This window comes from Acomys russatus, chromosome 3 (assembly GCF_903995435.1).
Source record: "Acomys russatus chromosome 3, mAcoRus1.1, whole genome shotgun sequence".
In the NCBI taxonomy this organism is placed as follows: domain Eukaryota; kingdom Metazoa; phylum Chordata; class Mammalia; order Rodentia; family Muridae; genus Acomys; species Acomys russatus.
This window is the reverse complement of record NC_067139.1, coordinates 36,331,738-36,349,739: the sequence shown is the minus strand read 5'-3', so window position 1 is coordinate 36,349,739 and position 18,002 is coordinate 36,331,738. Positions and strand designations below refer to the sequence as shown.

General features: G+C 46.6%; 1 protein-coding gene across 5 annotated transcripts in view; it reads right to left on the bottom strand.

Moving 5' to 3' along the window:
• The window catches only part of Sfxn1 (sideroflexin 1), a 38,906-nt gene extending 24,055 nt beyond the window's left edge, over positions 1-14,851 (bottom strand). Inside the window, exons 1-2 of one of the 5 annotated variants that reach the window (XM_051171436.1) lie at positions 14,733-14,851; positions 1,551-1,725 (exon numbers count right to left, since the gene is read on the bottom strand). In XM_051171436.1, coding sequence (XP_051027393.1) covers positions 1,551-1,714 — 164 coding nt within the window. In that variant the 5' untranslated portion in view covers positions 1,715-1,725; positions 14,733-14,851. Of the gene's footprint in view, positions 1-1,550; positions 1,726-9,538; positions 9,779-14,203; positions 14,327-14,398; positions 14,561-14,732 lie in introns of those variants that run through there. The other 4 variants (XM_051171451.1, XM_051171463.1, XM_051171443.1 and 1 more) reach the window with 4 other exon arrangements.
• Between the last annotated feature and the right edge of the window lie 3,151 nt (positions 14,852-18,002).

The following is an 18,002-nucleotide window of genomic DNA, read 5'->3' as shown; positions in this document are numbered from 1 at the left end:
ATTGATTTTCCTGAATTCCTAAAAACATGCTAATGTGAGAGGTCTTCCTTTACAATGTTTCTGAGTACTTTCCTATAAGGTGCCATGACTGGCTGGACTTCCTTCCCTTCTTCCTTCCTTCCTTTCTTCCTTCCTTCTTCTTCTCTTCCTTCTTCTCCTCTCTTGAAATACTGCAGAATCTGGTCAGATTGCACTGGCCCGTTTCTAACCAACTAGCTGACAGGAAATGCCTGAGGCCTGTTATTGTCGGAATGTAGAGGTGCAAAGCTCCTACCGTCCAATTTCCTGCATCTGATTGGCTTTCCCTAGAGCAGAAGTCAGCAAATTACTGTCCATGACCTGTATGTCCCCCAGATCACAGGGATCTTACATTTTTAAAAGATTATAACACAATTAAAATTATTATGTGAGTGAGACTCTTTAAGGTATGCAAAGCCTGAAGTATTTATTTTTTTCAACAACTGTTCTATGTATAATTGCATGTGTGTAAGTGTACCCAGTGTGTGCCTGGGCCTATGGAAGTCAGAAGAAGGCCTCAGATCCCTTGGAACTGCAGTTGTGAGCTGCCATATAGTGCTGGAAGCTGAACCCAGCTCTTCTGCAAGAGCAGGAAGTGCTCTTAAATGTAACCCACTCTCCAGCCCTCTAAAGGAGTTCTTATCCACTCATCTACTGTCAAATTAGCTGTCCCCAAGCACACAGACTCTGACATTAGGGTATTTTCTATAGGATGCATAGCATTTGTTTATTTGTATTTAATTCCATGCATTCCTTATTTATTTTTTTGAGATGGGGGTCTTACAATGTTGCTCAGGCTTTTCTTGAGCACTGGCTAAGTGGGTCCCCTGACTCAGCCTCCTGAGTAGCTGGAACTTAAGCAGGTAGCATCATGTCTGTGTTCTCTCTCATACATTGACATCATCTCTAGATTACCTGTCACACCCCATAAAACAGAAATGCCCTGTACAGTTAGACTGCATTGTTCATGGAGTAATGTCTGTTCATGCCCAACACTGATACAAGATTTTTCAAGTGATTTCTCCCAGAACTGGTTAAAGGTGAGGCCAGGGACTCAGTGGATATGGAGGACCGACTGTCCCTACATAGGTGGCATCCTCTGACCTCCTGTGTGGCTCTCTCTATGATGGGTGCATCTCACATCTGTACCCCGAACTCCAATCAGAATCCTTCCCATCTGACTACACACCTAGAAAGTCCTCTCACAGGGGCTGCATCTCAGCGGCAATGGCTTTACCCTAATAATTAGGAGCCGGTTTCTTGAATGACCCTGTTTCTACGCAAAGATAGAAAGATTCTTGAGATGGCTGTGTTAGAGAAAAGAATACAGGATGTTGTATACAGGGGACTCACAGACAGGTCATCAGGTTCCCATGGATACTGGCTCTCTGTGGTAAGAGTCAGCTCTGGGATATAGTTGGTCTTCCTAGTTACTCATTTATTTTGGCAAGCAGTAGTCTTTTGAAGAAAAAAAAAAAAAAGCAATACTGCAAAGTCATGAAGCAGTTTAGAAACAACAACAGTGGCTTTACCTGTAGTCATGCACCACTTTCCTGGCATGCTCTAGTTGTTCGTTTGTCAAAAGGATGTTCCTGGGATCAGTGACAGTGAAGAAGTGACTGGCTCGGCCAATGAAAGTGCTCTGGTCCCATCGAGGCTCCTTAATGTTAATGTTGGGTGGCACTTCCCCAGACATTGTCCCAGATCCTGAATAGGGAAAGATCAACAAAGGGAGGTGACACCTTTACGACAAGCTACTCTGCAGTCACGGTAACCTGCATGTAAGACGGCTCGGTGGGTAAAGGCTTGCCACGCCAGCATGGTGACCTACGCTCTGCTCCTGGAACCTACATCCAAGGTAGGAGAATCAGCTTCACAAAGTTGACCTCTGACCTCCACCAGAGTGCCATTGCATGCACTTAACCCCCTCCCACACACATCACACACACGCACTTACTCTTACACGCATACCAAAATTAGTTAATTAAAAAAAAAATCACACAAAAACATTTCATGTTTAAGTAAGCTTTGATTTTGTTTTTTTTTTTTTTATTTATTATGTATACAGTGCACATCAGATCACATTATAGATGGTTGTGAGCCACCATGTGGTTGCTGGGAATTGAACTCAGGACCTCTGGAAGAGCAGTTGGTGCTCTTAACCACTGAGCCATCTCTCCAGCCCTAAGCTTTGATTTTGTGTTTGGTCACATTCATAGCTATCGTAGGCGTGTGACCCATAAGCTGCAGGCCTGAAACCAAAGCAAACTGTTTATAAACCTCAGTGCGTTTCACATTTAAGTGCATAGTATTTCATCATTCTTTTCCTGAAGGAAAGCCAAAATTACTCCAGATGAGGTAGAAACACACAAAGCCTTAAAGTAACAAGGGCTGGGGAGATGGCTCACCAGGCAATACCCTGCCTGCACACAGCATGAGGGCCACGTTCAGATGCCCAGAGCTCCCTGACAGTCTAGCCAAAGAAGCCAGCTCTAGGCTCAGCAAGGGGCACTGTCTCAAAAAAATTGGATGGAGCGTGATGGAGGAAGACACGTGATGTCAACCCCGGCCTCCACTCACACATGCCTTTGTGCAAAGCAGCTGATGTCAGAGTTACTGTCTTCTGATTGAACAAATGTCCTTCCTGCTGGAAGTAACTGATGACAAGCACGATTACAAGAGCAAAGACAGCAACGTTGCTAGCAATTATAAAGCTGGAAAAGACAGCAGATTCTTGCAGTCTGTTCAGCGCAAAAAAACCAGTTAGCAAAAATGAAAATCATTGCCAAGTGTGACGGCGCACGCCTTTAATCCCAGCACTTGGGAAGCAGGGGCAGGAGGATCTCTGTGAGTTCGAGACCAGCCTGGCCTACAAAGTGAGTCCAGGATAGGCAAGGCTATACAAGAGAAACCCTGTCTCACCCCTACCCCAATCAAAGCCATCTTTAATTTACCAGAAACAAAGAGACAAAAAATAAGACCTGACAGCCCCACAGACCAAAAATGGAGCCTTCCCTTAGAGAAGGCCTGCTTCCCGGCTCATTTATTTTTGGGATCATAGTGCTTCCTTCAGAACTGCACTGTAGCGTTCTACTACATGCTTATGGTTTGCTGAGGGCCACAATCTTACTATGCAAATAACAAAGAAAAACTTCCGCAGTCCAGGCTCTCTCTAATAACTAACACCGTCTTTACACATTCCTTTGCTGAAAGCTCCTACAAATATATAAAATTTTGATATGCTATCTTTTAAATTTTATTATTTTAGAGTTGCACACATGAATATAATGTATTTTCAGTGTATCCATCCCTCCCCAAATTCTCCCCTGTCTCCTCTATCCTCCTCTCAAATTTATGAACTGTTCTTCGTGTGTGTGTCTATGCGCACACGTGCGTGCTATATATAAAGATACCAAGTCCAAATAGTGTTTCCTGTATGTATATGGATAGCACTAACCACTTGGGCATGGGCAACCTATCAGTTCACCCTGAAGAAAACAGACCCTGCCTCCCTCTGCAGCTGACGGGTCCCTCCCTTATCCTCAGTGTTGACACACATGGTCTTGCTCAGGGAACCCATGCTGTTGAGAGTACATGAGTGTAATTTGCCCATCACCTCCAGAGGACAGGATTTCCCAGCAGGTCCACGCCACCCCCACCACACTGGCTCTTACAATCTTTCCATCCCCTTTCTTGGATTTTCATTTACTTGTTTCATGAAGATGCTCCAGAGGCATCCGATCTCCATTTTGGACCCACAATAACCCTTTAGCACAGTTTTGTTTCAGTTCTAAACATTACACATAACACCACTCCCTTGTCTAGGGATCTCGAACTCTCTGGTGATGGTGGGTCAAAGATCCATGGAGGCTTCATATAATTTTCTTACACTTTTTTTTTTCCATTTCTAACATCAATTCTAAACATAGCTTTTAGTGTGTTACAAATTTTTAGGATCATTGAAGCATCAGATGCAAATGCTAGGTTACCCTAAAATTTGTCCTTATCAAAACCCCCAAATGACATATCACTACCCACTGGATCAAAATTGAACATGTCAGTCAGGCGCACTGAAGCCTGAAGTGGTTGGGCTGTGGGAGAAAGAAAGTATAAAGCAGCTATTGATAAAATAGTCTGGGACAGCAGACCCAGAGCCGACAGGAAACCACTTTCCTCTCAGCTATAAAATGTCACTCATGTGTGAGTGACAACACTTGCTAGCAGACAGGCCTGGCTTTGCTGATTCTCACTGATGCTCAGAAACTTTGCTATTCAAAAAATAAGAATGAAGTCACCCCACCGCCCCGCTTCTGCTCCTGCCCGCCTGGCATGGGAGTCACTCAGTTTTCAGCTCAGGACTTCACATTGGGGGAATTCTGGACTCAGTATTCTAGACTCATCTCAACATTGTAGTTCCCAAGGAAACAGGGATGCAGGTCCACTTCACAGTGCACTTCTTCCCCCAGTGAAGGTTTGAGCCCATCGTAATGCTGCAGCATTAAACTATACTGCTCCCTACAAAGCTAAGGTAGACTCCCTTCTCTGCTTGGCTAGACTCCACCTGACTCTCCTGGTCATGACCTCCCAGGAAGCAGGCCTACAATCAACAGCAGCACCGCCCCTGCTGCCTGCTGCCTGATAGGTTATAATACAGAACAGCACCCAAGTACAAATTAGAACAAATAGAACAAATGGTAAACCCAGGGACAGAGACATAGAGTAACTCCCTTTCTCTGAAGGGTGCCAAGTCCCCACAATGATATCTGAAACCACGGATAGTATGGACCCCTATGTATAATGTTCTTTTCTATGCATATAAATTTAGAATAAGGTTATTGATAAATTAGGCACAGCAAGAAGTTGACACTGCCTAACAAGGGAACGATACATGTGACAATATAAACATTGTGAATGTGTCCTCTCGCAAAATATTTTAATGTTTTTGAAATTTTCCATTCAATGTTTTTTGGACTGTAGGTAGCTAAAAGGTAAATGGGGACTTATGGAAAATCAAAAGGCTATCATGGATTATTTATATAACCCACAAACAGTAAAATAAAAACTCTAGTTTATATGTAGGGATGCTTTCAGATTCGCCCACAGAGCTCAACTGAGGCATCTCAGCAACTTCCGTATGGAGGGCATCAGGAACGTCAGTCCTGAGCCTAAAGTTTGTCTGTACCTCAAGCTAGTCTGACCCGCCTTCAGTGTCTACAAAGGTTACTAAAGGATCTCTATTGTGCAGGCAAATGGTAGCAGCAGCAGCAGTAACTGATAACTACTGAATAGATACAGGTGAAGATGAAGGACTGAGCCCAGAGATGCAAAAAGCAAAGACGCATCAGGCTCCCTGCTCAATTTATTCCTACAAAGACACAGCAAAGACAGGAGCTCTAAACCACTGGATACACCATGTGGAGGGGCTTTTTACAAATACACGTAGGCCTTCTAGAGATGCTCACACCCCAGGCATGGCCAGAAGCTGGCAAGACATGTGACTCCTAAGAGGGTTTGGGAGCAAACCCTCAGCCTGATGGGCGTGCACCGGGCCAGGCTCTACATGGGGCTGGATAGCTGATGCTCCCTTTCTGCCCTCCCTGCAGTGCCCCCCAGGCTAGAGCAAAGTGTTCCCCAGGGGACTGAGGATGCGTAGTTTTTCTCGGGTACATTTTTCTTCTCTTTTATGCTTGATACAAATAACAAGGCAAAAATTTAAGTGTAGTTTTCACAGAAGTGTAGCTCTTAACCCCAAACTTTGTCCAAAGTGTTAAGTACAAGCTACGTTTTGGTTAAATTGTAACCAACATGAAACCCATTATAACAGAATGGATACTTCGTGGTACTATTGCGTAGAACTACACAGCACCTGACAGGTGAGTTATCTAACAAGCTCATCATCATACGACAGGGAAACTAAAGCCTAAGGGAATGAAATAACCCGTCAGGTGACATGGCTGAAGGAGGGGACCCCAGCCACATTCCTTTTTCTCACCAATCTCTTTAGTGTTTTGGTTTTTGTTGTTGTTGGTTTCGTTGCTTGTTTGTTGTTGGGGGTTTATTTTTGGATACAATCAGTTAATATCTGCAGAGAACTGGCGTCTCTGAGGTCCCCTTTTCTCTTTAAATAAGAACCTGTCCGCTGCACTAGACGTCCTCTAATATCAGAATTCCATAGAGTACCACCCAACAGAGCCACAGGGCCACTTTCACCTAGTGAAATGTCCCCTTTAAGGGACAAAGATGGGCCAGGAAGTCAATATCGCATCGTTACCCTGGATCTGTAAGAGCACATGCTCTCCCCTCAGGCCAGTGCTGGAGTAAGCCAGCTCATACGTCACAGCAGCTGTGTCCTTTCCACCAGTAGGAACATCTCACTGATGAGGAAAGATTGTCAGAGGCCACTCCCGACCTACAGAGGAAGGGAGCGGGGCAGCTTTGCCGGCACACTCCAGGCTAAACTGCCAAGCCTCAGGACCCTCGAAGCCCCATGATATACAGTGGTCCCCAGGAGCTAGAAAATGCTGCATTCATGGTTCTGGGTCTTGGCTGAGGGGTGTCAGCTCTTGATCGTAAGGAGAGGGGATGCGATGATTCTCAGGGTAAGTTCAGAGTTACGTGGGGGCTGGATAAAGGAACATAAACACAACTGGAGCTGAAATGAAGCTGGACGGACAGGTGAGCAGCACAAGAGCTTCCAGAGGCTGGAAAGGCAAAGGGATGCTTCCCAGTGCCTCCAGGTGGAGGGCTCCCCCCTCAGGCTTCCGACCTCCAGCACACCAGCTGAAACCTGTTTCAGCTACCAACTGTGTGGTTTGTTAGTGTGGCAAAGGGAACAAACAGGGCGCCATTCTCTCACTGTGAGTGCAAACTGGATGCAGGAACCTATGCTTTCTGATCTCAGTAAAAGAAAGGTCCCCAGGCTCACCAGCAATGCCATATCAGCATTCTGACAGACAAGGCTGATACCAGATAAAATTTAATTATTTACTATGACCAATTCCACAAAGCCCTTTAAAATTTCCACCTTCAAGCAGAGTTTTCACTTTCTCCACTTTCATTTTCTTCAAGGCTTGGTTGGTTTATATAACAAAACAAAAACAAAACAAAACAACAAAACCACTATTTACTCCTTCCCCCATCCCAACCCCTTCACTGATTCCCATGTTCATCTGCGTCAGCCATGAGCAGGAACAGGACTTGCTCTCGTACTTGGTAATCAGGAGCAATGTGTTTGCAGGTGGCGGAAGGGAGGAGGAAGCAAGGCTGAGAAGATGCCTGGGCAGCTTTGCTTTGGGTTAAGAGTGGGCCAAAGAAGGGGGCTGCTGCATGGGATCCTGGGCACACCTCCTTCTTCCTGCCCATTAGGTCAGACCACAGCAGCACGAATAACCAGCAGCTATAATCCCAGCCCTGGGGAGGCAGAGACAGTCTGATCTCTGTGAGTTTGAGGCCAGCCTGGTCTATAAAGTGAATCCAGGACAGCCAGGGATACACAGAGAAATCCTGTCTGGGGGGGGGGGGACTTTAAAAAAAGCTGAACTGTAACTTCTGGATTTTTTTTTTTTTTGGGGGGCCAATTGGGGTTTATTTTGAATTGAGTCTATTCCACTGATGCTTGGTTCCATAAAAGGATCTTTTTCATGAATGATCTTAATCCTTAGAATTAGCACCTTGGCTTTTAAAAACACCTGTTTTTGTAACAGACAAAAACAAAAACAAAAAACAAAAACAAAAAACAAAACTTTTTCTGTAGTTTACTAAGAAGCTAAGTGATTTCAAGCTATTTGATGACAGATAACCATGAGGTGTTACTAGCCACTCACTCTCAGAGCACCTCACCACTAGGACCATTAATAATTATAGCGTTATGCTGCTTTGAGAACTGGAATTTCAGATGGTTGCGAGCTGCCATGTGGGTGCTGTGAACTGCACTCAGGCAAGAGCAGGAAGCTGTAGTAGGCACAGAGGAACTTGTGCTCGTAATCCAGGAAGGTTAACCACGCTTTGGTCTCTTTGAAGAAAGAGACCGTAGAACCTGTTTTCTGCCCAGAAGGCTGGAAATGGAGGTGGTTTGTAGCCTGGTGAGCTTTACACTGTCTGTATGACTAAGACCAGACCAGATCCTCCCCCAGACCCTTAAGATGTCACATGCAGTCAATCTATAGACCTCCTCTTTATGGAAGATGTCACATGTACTTTACAAAGAATTTTGATGTAGTCGTGCCTTGAGCTTTATTGCGCACATGGGATTGAGGTAATTATCACTTACATATGCCTAAAATAAAGTGCCCCGTGTCAGACTTGTAAAGCTTGAGCCAACCCTGGGTACTGAGTCCTGTTGAATTGGACTTCCTTCTTGGCTCACACAGTATTCTGCTGTACATGGTGTTTGCAGAGACCCCCACAATAAGTGCTCTTAACCATAGGGCACCACCCATGTTTTAGTTATTTTTTGTTTATCAGGTTTGCGTGCATGGGTGAGTGCAGGTAAATGTGCTTGTCCGCAGGCGCTTGTGGGTGCCATGGCGCGCAGGCCAGAGGACAACTTGGAGGAATTGGTTCTCCTGAAGGTGGAGTCCCTAGTGATCTAACTCAGGCCATCAGGATAAACACCAGGTACTCGTGAGTCATTGTGCCAGACTTCAAAACAGGTTTCAAAGGGGACAGGAGCATTCTGTTAGTGCTAGCATTTAATCTCTAGCCAAGGTTCATGGAACCTCATCAAAATACATTTCTGTAGTCTCTGTAGACATTCATTAACAAACACAATTAACAGACGCAGCCAGTGCCCACTAAGGCTTTTCACTGGCCTAGGCTTGTTTCCAAAGTTCTTAACATGCAAAGCATCAAGTTGAAAAGCAAACACGTCATAATGGAACATCTCCAACACTGATCCTCTTCAAACACTCATACAGAGACCCTTCACACAGCAGGCTTTCTCTGCACAGGCCTCATCCGAGCCTGCTGATGAGGCGGTGTCAGATCACTACCCCAGCAAGCCTTGTCTGACACTGGGATAGCACTGGCTGCTGTTTGAATCCATGCACTGCTCAAAAATACCCCTTACTGCAATGGAGCTCAACCTGCTGGTTTAAAATTCACAGACGCCAAGTCACACACAAACCAAGATGAGGGGCACAAAGAAGACGCCATCCTCAGCATGTTACACGGTGAGGCCAATGGCTAGCTCAGCACACTGCCAGCACCAGCCACCAGAAGCGGAAACAGGACCGGTTAATGCTCCTGGCACTTAGAAGCCTGCTTTTCACATTTCTGTCAGGGCATTCTCTCCAAAGAATTATAAGTAACCAATAAAATTATCCTTATTTGAAAACAAGAAAGTATCAAAGAACAACACTCCTCATCTGGCCTGACCATATGTTTCTTTAAGATGTTATGGGACCCCCAAGCATCTGGGACCTCCAAGCATCTAGGACCCCCAAGCATCTGGGACCCCTGAGGACTAGTAAAGAATGCAGAAACCACACCAAGAGAACTGGTGACTATCTGGGCAACTCACCTGGCTCTAAGATTAGACCCCCTTAGAAATGCCAAATAAGTTTTGTATCTGGCAGAAAGAAATCTGTAAGGAAGCCTTTCACCTTCCACCTCACCGGCTTGCTGCCAGGAAAATTTACTTGTCTCCACCGCTCTGTCTCCTGTTCTTAGCTTCACTGGGTAACAGGGGAACCAGATTCCTCGTGGTTAGAACAGTGTGTGTCCCAACCTTCATAAGCAATTCTGAGAGAATAGCACTGCCTTCCCTCTAGGGAGGAATCCTGCCTGACACCACACTGGCAACATACAGCTGGGTGACACGGAGGGCCTGGGTTTGTTACAACAGGGCACTGTCAACCAGTGGGCTAGTCACTCACATTGACCTGAAATCCTGTTCTGTGCCACATGCCCAATCTCTGCCAGGTGTTGTGCAACACGAGTCCTAGATGGAGGAGGAGGAGGGTGGGGTACGTGCATGAGAACTGCCGCTAGGCTCAAGGCAGAAACTTATGCTTGTGGGCATTGCAAATTGTGAGTTCAAGTCAGCTCTGCCAACTACTTGGAGAACTGATACACACTAGTCAACATCTTAAAAACCTTTAAAACATGGATTTCTGTCTACCAATGAGCACTAACATTTGCTAATCACTTTCTCTGGCCTCACAGCACCCCCGTCTGAACCACCGTGTTGGGGGTCAGTCTTGTGCACTGTGTGTTTGGACAATGGTTTCTGTGCCAGTCCAGATCTGGACATTGCCATCAATGTTGTGTAAAGGATGCTCCCCTGTTGGACTTGGATGTTAAGGTCGAAGTCTGGCATTACCAGATAGACCCTGAGCTCAGTGTTGAAATGACAGACTCCGTTCCTCAAGTGGGTTTCCCTCTTCTCTGCCTGATCTGGGGGAAACCCCAGACTCTCTAAAGAGTGTCACATTATAGGGAGATTATAGGCCCAGCCCTTTCCTGATTAGAAACTAGTTCAGTGTATACCTGGGGATTCCTGGAAATACTCTCCATGGTAATGAGGTGTCTTGGTATCTTAGCTTTCAACCAATGACTTTTGTCCACACCTCTAACCATACCTGGAGTTCTTCCCCCAACTCCCACTGCCCATAGGATAATTAAGTACTGTGTTCCTCTTCTTGTGACAGGACTGTACTGCTGCACATAAATTAAGTATCCCTGGTACTCCTTGCCCCAGAGAATTAAACATATTTACCCCCCCTTAACCCCACTCACTGCCCAAGGTTTAGTAATCCCTATTTTGCATAAAATAAAGCTGGGGGTGGGCACCACCATCTAGTTACCCAAAGACCATCTGAGACTCATCATTTATTCTGGAAAAGGAAACCCCTGAGGGATTTGCCACTGGACCCCAAGGCTTGACAGCCAGTCAGGCAGACATGTGCTACTGGCTGTTGCCTGGCTTGGGTTTCTTGGAGTCCTGAGCTCCTCATTGCCAACTGGTGCTGGCAGTCCAGCTAAAAGAGCAGGAACAGTTAAGTGTGGAGAAATCTTTTCTCCGGCAGCTCCAGCTGAACTGGAGCTCTCCTGGCACAGGTCTCAGTTCTGCGTTCTGCCCTTCTTGGCCTGGACACCAGCATTCCTAGGAAAGGAGGAACCTTTGACCCTGCACTTCACCCTATTCAGCCCAGAAACCAACATAGCTCTGACTTGCTTCCTGGGAGAGAACCCAGCAAGGCCTAGGTTCCTGCTGGGCACAGAAAGACACTCCCACTTATCTCTGATTGGTTTAATAAAGAAACTGATTAGCCAATAGCTGTGCAGAGAGGATAGGAGGCGGGACTTCTGTGCCCAGTCATGGGGTCTTAGGTAGGGAAGAGAAAGGAGGAAGAGAGAGGGGTCACCATGAGGAGTCTCCTGAGGACATAGGGATAGAGCCGAAGGCCAAGGTGAGACTGAGATGGCAAATAACAAAGGGCACAAGGCTGGGAAGTAGCCAGACTAGCACAACTCAGACTAGATGAATGACTATCTGCTAGTTATAGAGCTTAGAGCCTGTTGAATAAAGCTAACAGGTCTCTGTAGCAATTATTTGGGAGCTAGGGCAGGTATTAGAAAAGGCCCCTATTACTAATACCATTAATTTTACACCATGGGACCACCACAGCCCTCATGCAGCACAGGAAAGCAGTTCATTAGCTTAACTCAGCAGTGCTCAAATGTGAACCTCATTCACTTGCTGCCAAGATCTCTGCTCCCTTCCAGAAATGCCTGTGACTAGGGGGTAGCATCATTATAAAGAATCCGACAGAGCAGAGCTAAGGTAAACCTAGTTCTTCAGAGGTACACTGGGAATATCCTAAGCCAGGGAAGTTGGGAAACACAGTTGGAAAAAAAACCACACACACACACACACAACAACAACAACAACAAAAAAAAAAAAACCAAGAACAACAAAAAAAAACTAAAACAAAAACTAAATGACCCAGAGTTAAGGAGGACCTTTAAGGCCTGAGTCAGAGCAGTCTAAATATTTCAGTGGTGGCTCAGATCTTTGTACCTGCTGTTACTGGCCTGTTTTCCCAGACTGGTTCCTGTCTCCAGAGGCTCTCCAGTTTGTGACCTACCCAGAGACCTGAATCAACCACAGCAATAAACAGAATGGGAACTGGACCAAACAAACATGGCTTGGATTGGAGTATGGTTTCTATAACCCCACAAAATGGAAATGACTTTTCACCCCAAATCTCATTTTTCTGATGAAAAAATGGGAGACCTGGGCTAGTTCACAGAGTTGGTAGGATCATCAACTACAAGGCGGCATTGACCTCATAAATGGGAAGGGCCAAAGGTAGGGTGTCTGAGCAAGCCATGCTGGAAAGGGGAAGCTGACGTCTTCATTGGGAGTTGCTGGTACAGAGTGGAGATTGGCTGCTCTGGCTTTCCAAAGATCCTAACAAGTGTCTAAGCAAAAGAAACTGCCTTCAAAACAAACTGGATTTCAAACTTTTAGATACACACCAAAGCATGTTTGATTACTGGCTTTAAAAAAAAAAAAAATCTTTGAAATTTCATAGAAAATGAACAGGGAATGGAGTTCCTCAGCGAGTAGGTGACAAACCTTTCACCCCGGCTAAAGGTTAACAATGGTAACCACGTTATTAAACTGGAAAGCACGTTGCCGGTTAAATACTGTACTTTGGAGAAGTTAGGCAAAGGTCTAGGGCTGGGGACACAGCTCAGTGTCTGATCACTTGCCCTGGTTCCATTCCCAGCACTGAGCTGGAGGCAGGGCTCACTGTTCAGTTTGCTCCTTTGGGCCTGGGCAGGTACGAAATAGCCCTACTGTCTGGGGGAGGGGGCGCTCCTTGGGTTCAGACACTGGACTCTTTCATAGGACCTGGGTTTGGTTACTATCTACCTCATCTGGCAACTGTTGGCAACTCCAATTCCAGGGGATCTGATGCCCCCTTCTGGCCTCTAAGGGCACTTGCATGCCTGCAGTATACACATTCAGGAACACACACACACACACACACACACACACACACACACACACACACACACACACACACACACACACACACTTTTTAGATAACAGAGCTAGAGGGTGGACTCTCTGCTGTATGACTCATTTTGGCCTGGCTGTCTTCACAGCTTTCTTTGCAGGAAGTTAGGAGGGGGAAGGGGATGTACCCCTCAGTCAGCAGCTTTGGACGTATACTCCAGGGGTTTTCACCAAACTTTTACAGAAAACTAAGCGCACGCTTTCCATTATGCAGACCTTTGGCCGCACCATTCACCCAACCTTTGAATACACAGATGGAGCAATTCCTTATCAGAGCTGGTGAAACTAACAAATTCTCTCCAAGCACTGTCATTTCTGTGACTGTGGCACCTGTAGTCCTGAGGGAAGGAAGGGGTGTCTGAGGTCTTGGGACTTCCTGCCAAACTTCCATTTGTCCTCCAAACAGCTCTCTGGCCACACAGCAAGCCGGTGTCCAACAACATGCAAGATCCACAAAGTCACCTTATTTACCCCTCTCCCCAAATATGGACTCAGAGAAAAATTTAGGCAGTGGTTTCAACTTTCAAAGTGCTGCAACCTTTTTTTTTTTTTTTTTCTCCTTTGTTTTTCGAGACAGAGTTTCCATGTGTAGCCTTGGCTGTCCTGGACTCACTTTGTAGACCAGGCTGGCCTTAAAGAGATCCACCTGCCTCTGCCTCCCAAGTGCTGGGATTAAAAGCCTGGGCCATCACGCCTGGCTGCTGCAACCTTTAACATAGCTCCTCGTGTTGTGGTGAAACCCATAACCATAAAAATTTTTTCACTGCTATTTCCTAAGTTTAATTTTGCTACTGTTAGGAATCTGATATGCGACCCCAGTTGAGAACCGCTGACTAGAGGCATTCAAAGTAGGTGAGCAGAGGAGGGATCCGGAGTGTGAGAAAGACAGAAAGGGTCCTGGGTCAACGCTCAGACTCTGAAGTCCAGCAGAACTAGGCTTTTCCATGGAGTCTCTCAATATCAATAAATCTTCACTGAGGGCATACTGACGGACACTATAATATATATTCGGATTGCCTTGTTTTCCCCCTGGCCAGCTGGACACTTTAGGCAAGTTACTCAACTTCCGAGCCTCAGTTTCCAAATCTGTACTATGGGCTCTTGACAGCATTGGATGAACACAAAAGTCAGAGATCTAATCCAGCAGGTACAGACCTTAGTGCGGTCATTGTCTTTATGGGGCAGCTGGACCTGCGATGCTCAGTAACATGATATGGGAGCTGAGGGTGCAGGTCCCACGGATCTACCGGGGCACGTCTGTCCTCTGAAGAGATTAAGAGCTGGAGGGCGGCCACCAGGTGGTCTCCTCGCCCACCTCCAGGTCCCAGCGGCTAGGAGCCACCTTGTCACCTGGCAAATGCGCGCGCCCATCCTCCTGGAGACAGTCCCCCGGCAGCCATCTTGGCCGCCTGCACCCAGCAAGTTTCGTCACGCGGTGGCTAGGGACGCGTGGCAGGGTGCGTGACGCGCCCCTTCCCTCCGGGGAGCGAGATCAGCTCCAGGCCGGGGTCTCTCTAGCCTCAGCAGAGACCTGCGACCCCGCGAGACACCCCAGGCATAGGAACCCGCCCAGGTATCCCCAGCGCGTGCAGTGGACCCTACTGGGTCCCTTGCAACATCCGATACTGCGCCGGCCCGCGCGCCCCCGGCTCCCCGCGCGCTCCGCAGAGCCCCCGCCACTCACCGCCTCCCTTGCCGCCACCCGCGCCGTTCGGTCCCGCTCGGCGCCGCCTCCCGCTGCCGGAAGCACCACGATCCCGCGCGCCGCCCCCAGGAGCGCGGCCCTGGTGCGCGCCCACGACGCGCGGCCCCGCCCAGAGGCTCCTGCTTCTGCCCGGAGTCACTTGCAGCTTGGGCTGCGCACGTGTCTAGTGCTGGCGGTTCTTCTTCTGGTCCCATTGAGAACGCCTATGTTCATCCTAGCCGTGGTATGCTGCCCAGGGCAACGCCACTGTTTTTCAGTTTGGTTTCCCTTAGTAGACCACATTTCATCATTGCTCCTTCCTTCATTTGGGCTAGTGTTTCTTAGAATGCACGCTTGGCACAAGCGGCTATAAGAAAATTTAAACGACACAAGTGCCGTTACTTCATTTACAGCTTCAAAATAGGGACTCGATTCTGGACAGAGATCAGACCATAGGGAGGTGCAGACCAGAGGTCTTTTTCTGGAGTCTCTTGAATTTAGCCAGGACAGACCAGCTTGGGCTAGATGGAGGGATGCATTGAATCCTGGGAGCATTTTGAAGGCCAGCACAGTCTGACAAATGAGGAATTACATTTTGTGCACAGTAGAAAAATTCCTTTTTTTTTTTTGTTTTGTTTTGTTTTTGTTTTTCGAGATAGGGTTTCTCTGTGTAGCCTTCACTGTCCTGGACTGGCTTTGTAGACCAGGCTGGTCTCCAACTCACAGTGATCCACCTATCTCTGCCTCCCAAGTGCTGGGATTAAAGGTGTGTGCCACCATCGCCCAGCTGAAAAATTCATTTTTTTAAAAATAAGGTTTTTTGAGAAAGCGTTTCTCTGTGTAACAGCTCTGGCTGAACTAGACTTTGTAGCCCAGGCTGTCCTTGAACTCACAGAGATCCACCTGTCTCTGCCTCTGGAGTGCTGAGATTAAAGGGGTGCACTACCGTGCCCAGCCCGTTTTTAAAGACATAAATTCGCCCCCAAATAACCTATAGAAGTAATGAGATTCCAAATAGAATTTGGACAGTGTGTGTGTGTGTGTGTGTGTGTGTGTGTGTGTAACCCAACAAAGTGATTGTAAAATGTGTATGTGAAAATAAGAGCCATAAAAAAGAGTGGCGCACGCCTTTAATACCAGCAGTTGAGAGGCAGAGGCAAGTGGATCTCTGTGAGTTCAAGGCCAGCCTGGTCTACAAAGTGAGTCTAGGACAGCCAGGGCTATACAAAGAAACCCTGTCTTGAAACAAAACAAAACAAAAACAAACAACAACAACAACAAAAACCCAAACCCAAACCCAAAAGAAAGAAAGAAAGAAAAAAAAAAAAAAAAAAAAAAAGGAAGGAAGGAAGTATGTTTGTAGCAGGGTCACCAGGGAGAGATAGGAAAGGCATCAGGCTCCTGTCAGGGGCTTCTACCACGCAAGGCTGGTCCAAGAAGGCTCTAATAACACTGTAGAGAAAAGCCTTGTTCCTTCTGAGTATGGAGTGGGATGATGTGATCAAGACCACTGATCAAATTAGCTACCAGTGAACATAAAAGAGCTGCTGCCTTGGAGCCTACTGAGTGCCACACAACCAGCTGCGTCAATCTCCTGCCGCTTTGACTTCCCCAGTATGATAGACTGGGTTGAACTGTGACTTAAAATAAACCCTTCCTCTCTTGGGCTGCTTTTGTCAGAATGCTTCATTACGGCGACAGAAAAAGAAACCAAGACAGTTCCCACACTAAAAGCTAGTCTAAGTCAGGTAGAGCGTTTGTCTGCCACTACACTGGCCCATTGTACTACATTCATTAAATGTGTCCCTTTCTACTTAGCACTGGCTTGCATGAATTCTTCTACTGCCCACCAATCCCCCAAGACGGTGGCTCTTGAATATTCTGTATCACAAGACAGTATGGAAAGGCTAGGAATTTACCTAACATACCACAACCAATGCCATTCCTGCCTTAGACAGTGTAAAACTAACTCGATTGCAGGTGAATTCATAAACCAAACATAGAAAAATACTTTGAGTAATATTTCCCAGGCATTTTGAACGATATTCACTATCCTCAGAACTTCCATATGCCCTTACTCTGATTCTAAGACGGACTCAAAAAGAATTGAGAAGGAAAACAAAGACCCAATGTCCTGGCTACTTTTCTGTCAACTTGACACAAAGATAGAGTCACCAGAGAGGAGGGAGCCTCAATTGAGAAAATGCCTCTACAAGATCAGGTTGTAAGAAGCCTGTGGGACATTTTCTTAATTAGTGATTGATGGGGGGAGGGCCCCTGCCTATTGCAGGTGGTGCCAGCCCTAGGTTCCATAAGAAAGCAGGCTGAGCAAGCCATGGGAAGCAAGCCAGTAAGCAGCACCCCTCCATGGCCTCTGCCTCAGCTCCTGCCTCCAGGTTCCTGCCCTGTTTGAGTTCCTGTCCTGAACAGTGATGTGGAAGTGTAAACCAAATAAACCCTTTCCTCCCAGGTTGCTTTGGTCATGGTGTTTCTTCACAGCTGTGGTAATCCTTACTAAGATACCCAACAAAACACAAACGGATACTACAAGGAGTTAGTGGGCTGAAAGAGAGATTGTAAACAAGTATTTAAGATAAATGGTATTGCCAGGTGAGGTGGTGCGCATGCCTTTAATCCCTGCACTCAGGAGGCAGAGGCAGGCAGAGATCTCGGTGAGCTCAAGGCTAGCCTGATCTACAGAGTGAGTTCCAAGATAGCCAAGGTTACACAAAGAAACCCTGTCTCCACCACCCCAAAAAAGAAAGATAAGTAGCATTAATCCAGTGTGAAATATCTATCTTGACATCTTTGCAACAGTATCTGTTGTAAGTACTATGCAAACCAGATAGGAGCTACAAGGTTAACTAAAGAGCAGAAGCCACTGTAGATACAACCTGTCAGTTTTCTGTTGCTACAGTAACCAAATATCACAACTCCAAAACCTCAAGCAATAGAACCACAACAGTGTGTTCTATTCCTGAGTCGATCGATATGCAGGCTTCTTTGAGCCGCTCTTTGCTGGCTTACTCATCCATCCCTGGATGACTGGCGGCGGCTGTACTCCCTCTACATCTGAGGCCTTAGCAAGAACAACTGGCTGGCTTCCCTCTACTCCAGTTTCTCTTCTTTCATGGGCTGTCCTGGGCATGTTTGCATAGCAGGAGAAAAAAATGGGAAGGAAGACAGTAGAGGCCAAGACTTGGAACATGCACACTTGTACATCTGCTGCATTCTGTGGTCCAACCAAGTGACAAAACCAGCCCCTGTTCA